At 34.0% G+C, this 3,161-nt stretch overlaps 1 protein-coding gene across 1 annotated transcript; it reads left to right on the top strand.

Annotated features, from left to right (window-relative positions):
• Positions 1–2,086: 2,086 nt before the first annotated feature.
• On the top strand, positions 2,087–2,909 carry LOC143689584 (divergent paired-related homeobox-like). The gene is made up of 2 exons (XM_077167849.1): positions 2,087–2,114; positions 2,235–2,909. Exons 1-2 carry the CDS (start codon positions 2,087–2,089, stop codon positions 2,765–2,767), a joined length of 561 nt encoding a protein of 186 aa, XP_077023964.1. The 3' UTR covers positions 2,768–2,909.
• Positions 2,910–3,161: the final 252 nt, after the last annotated feature.

Below are 3,161 nucleotides of genomic sequence, written 5' to 3'. Positions count from 1 at the left end.
AGAGGCACACTTATCCACTGTTGGTGGGAATGTCAAATGGTGCAACCACTGCGGAAGGCAGTTTGGCGGTTCCTCAAAAAGCTGAATATAGAATTGCCATACGACCCAGCAATACCATTGCTGGGAATCTACTTAAAGGAATTAAGGGCAAAGACACAAACGGACATTTGCACACCAATGTTTATAGCAGTGTTATTTACAATTGCAAAGAGATGGAAACAGCCAAAATGTCCATCAACAGACGAGTGGCTAAACAAACTGTGGTATATACATACGATGGAATATTATGCAGCTTTAAGACAGGATAAACTTATGAAGCATGTAATAACATGGATGGACCTAGAGAACATTATGCTGAGTAAGTCTAGCCAAAAACTAAAAGACCAATATTGTATGGTCCCAATGATGTGAATCGACATTCGAGAATAAACTTGGAATATGTCATTGGTAACAGAGTCCAGCAGGAGTTAGAAACAGGGTAAGATAATGGGTATTTGGAGCTGATGGGATACAGACTGTGCAACAGGACTAGATACAAAAACTCAAAAATGGACAGCACAATAATACCTAATTGTAAAGTAATCATGTTAAAACACTGAATGAAGCTGCATCCGAGCTATAGGTTTTTGTTTTGTTTTGTTTTGTTTTGTTTTGTTTTTACTATTATTACTTTTATTTTTTTCTCTATATTAACATTCTATATCTTTTTCGGTTGTGTTGCTAGTTCTTCTAAACCGATGCAAATGTACTAAGAAACGATGATCATGCATCTATGTGATGATGTGAAGAATTACAGGTTGCATATGTAGAATGGTATGATTTCTAAATGTTGGGTTAATTTCTTTTTTTCCGTTAATTAATAAAAAAAAAAAACCTTATCATCAGAGCTGAGGTCTTCTGTGGAAAATCAATAAAGAGTTATACATGGTTTGAGTTTATAAATAAATAAATAAATAACAAATAAATTTAGTAGATTGAAATGCTAGTGATCAATGAAAGGGAGGGGTAAGGGGTATGGTATGTATGAATTTTTTTCTGTTTTCTTTATATTTCTTTTTCTGAATTGATGCAAATGTTCTAAGAAATGATCATGATGAATATACAACTATGTGCTGAAAAAAAGCATGTTCATATTGTGTGTTGATTGGTTTTATTAATAAAAATTTTTTAAAAATAATGCTTTTATTCATACAAAACTAAAATTAAGTTTTCTCTGTGTTCTATTAATTTGGATTGTTAGTAGGCTCTTAATATAAAGTATTTTGAAAAAACTATTTTTCTTAATCATCCTAATACTGAGTCTAAAATATTTTACATCAAAATAATATCTTTATTAATGTTTATACTGGCATTATCCTTTATTTCAGAAAAAAGTCTTCTCACTGTTAGGACAAAACTGTTACAAATAATTTGTTCCCTCACCTTGTATAAATAAGGTACTAAGGTAGGAAAATAACTTATCCTATTGCATAAAAAAGTATTTGAAATATATTACAATGGTTAAAAAGTATTTTCTATCTTGTTATTAATTACATTTAAATAAATTGAATATTCATATATTTGAACATTGCATAAATTCCTAAAAAATTGACAATATTCTCACTATCAATGTTGTATCCTGATACTAGTCTATATAATGTTAAGCAATGGTATAATGTTATTAATCATGGCTTTAATTCTTTTAAAAAGGCTACAAATCATAAAAACTGCCATATTGTCAGTTGCACTACTTTGCTCTAATACTTCTCTAAAAAAATTTGTGCTCAACTTTAAAAGAAAAGTTAAACAAATACATACATATTATATTTTATCTGTTAAATAACATAACTGGTATATGTGTAAAAGTATAATAGAACAAAACCCCTGTTATCATTTCTTCATATAAAACAACTGTCTAATATTTTTATTTCTAAAAAAGCTTCATTTAAAAATACTTATAAAAATTAAAGCTCAAATTGTAAGCATTAACTATTATCATTAAATTCTAAAGTACTTCCTCTTTATATAACCCTCAAACTCCTATTAAAAATGTAATAAAGAGTTCTTGCCACGGGATCTGAACACCTGAAAAGACCAAGAGTGAAAGATGGCGAACTCAGAGGATCTTCCTAAAGGTGCTCCTCTCCCACCCCATCAAGAGGTATGCCATGCCAGGTGTTCTGCCACTGAGTCCAGTGATGCTACTTTAAATCACCCGGTCGAGACGCTGCCCACCAGATCTTGGCATTGTGAAGGTAAACACCAGACATATTCACAGAGGAAGAGAACTATGTTTACTGAAAAACAACTGGCAGATTTGAAAATCTTGTTCAGTAAGAACCCGTACCCAAGCCCCAGTCTTCAGAAGGAAATGGCCTGTAAAATGGGAATACATCCAACCGTGTTGCAGGTTTGGTTCAAGAACCATAGAGCGAAACTCAAGAAAGAAAAATTCAAGCATAATCAGCAAAAACAAGAAGCAGCTCAACAACAGCAATTACCTGCAAGAGTCGAGATCAATCCTTCGGAGAAAAACACGGACACCCCACGCAGATCCCCTGAGGGTGTTTATCCTGGCTCCTTAGTTTATACAAATAATTCAGTACCCTCATTCCAACTTAGCGTATGTCCCAACTTTGGACTCCCCACGGACCACGTTGTTGGCCACAAAATTGTCCATTTTGGCTGCTGCCAAGACCCTAACATATACTGCCTCCATCCCATTTTGGAATCCCAAATTCTCCCCCCGAGCTTAGATTCTAATTCTTTTGTCTCTTCATCTCTATGAGGAACTTAAACAGCATTTTAAGTTCTCTCTCCATTGCAACTTTTCTGTCAATTTTAACTTCTCCCAAAATAGAAAATTCATCTTTGGGTTCTGCTTTCAGGATACTCAAACTAGGACATAGCCACTAAACTGTAATTAAAAAAAAAAAAATCACATACCCCATGGTATTCAGCCTGTTGGGAATGGAATCACGTCACCCTACAAGACCTTTTCAAGTCATCTGTGAATAGGATCTTCAAAGATGCTGTTAAGGTGAGGCCAGATTAAATCAGAGTGGCCTTAAACCTGTATGACTGGAGTCCTTCTAAGCAAAGGAAATTTGGACATGAAAGTAGAAGTCACAGGAGGAGACCAAAGAAGGCAGATCACCACATGACAGAGGCACACAAACCTC

The sequence above is a fragment of the Tamandua tetradactyla genome, chromosome 7 (assembly GCF_023851605.1).
Source record: "Tamandua tetradactyla isolate mTamTet1 chromosome 7, mTamTet1.pri, whole genome shotgun sequence".
NCBI classification, from domain to species: domain Eukaryota; kingdom Metazoa; phylum Chordata; class Mammalia; order Pilosa; family Myrmecophagidae; genus Tamandua; species Tamandua tetradactyla.
This window is presented reverse-complemented; position numbering and strand designations above follow the sequence as displayed.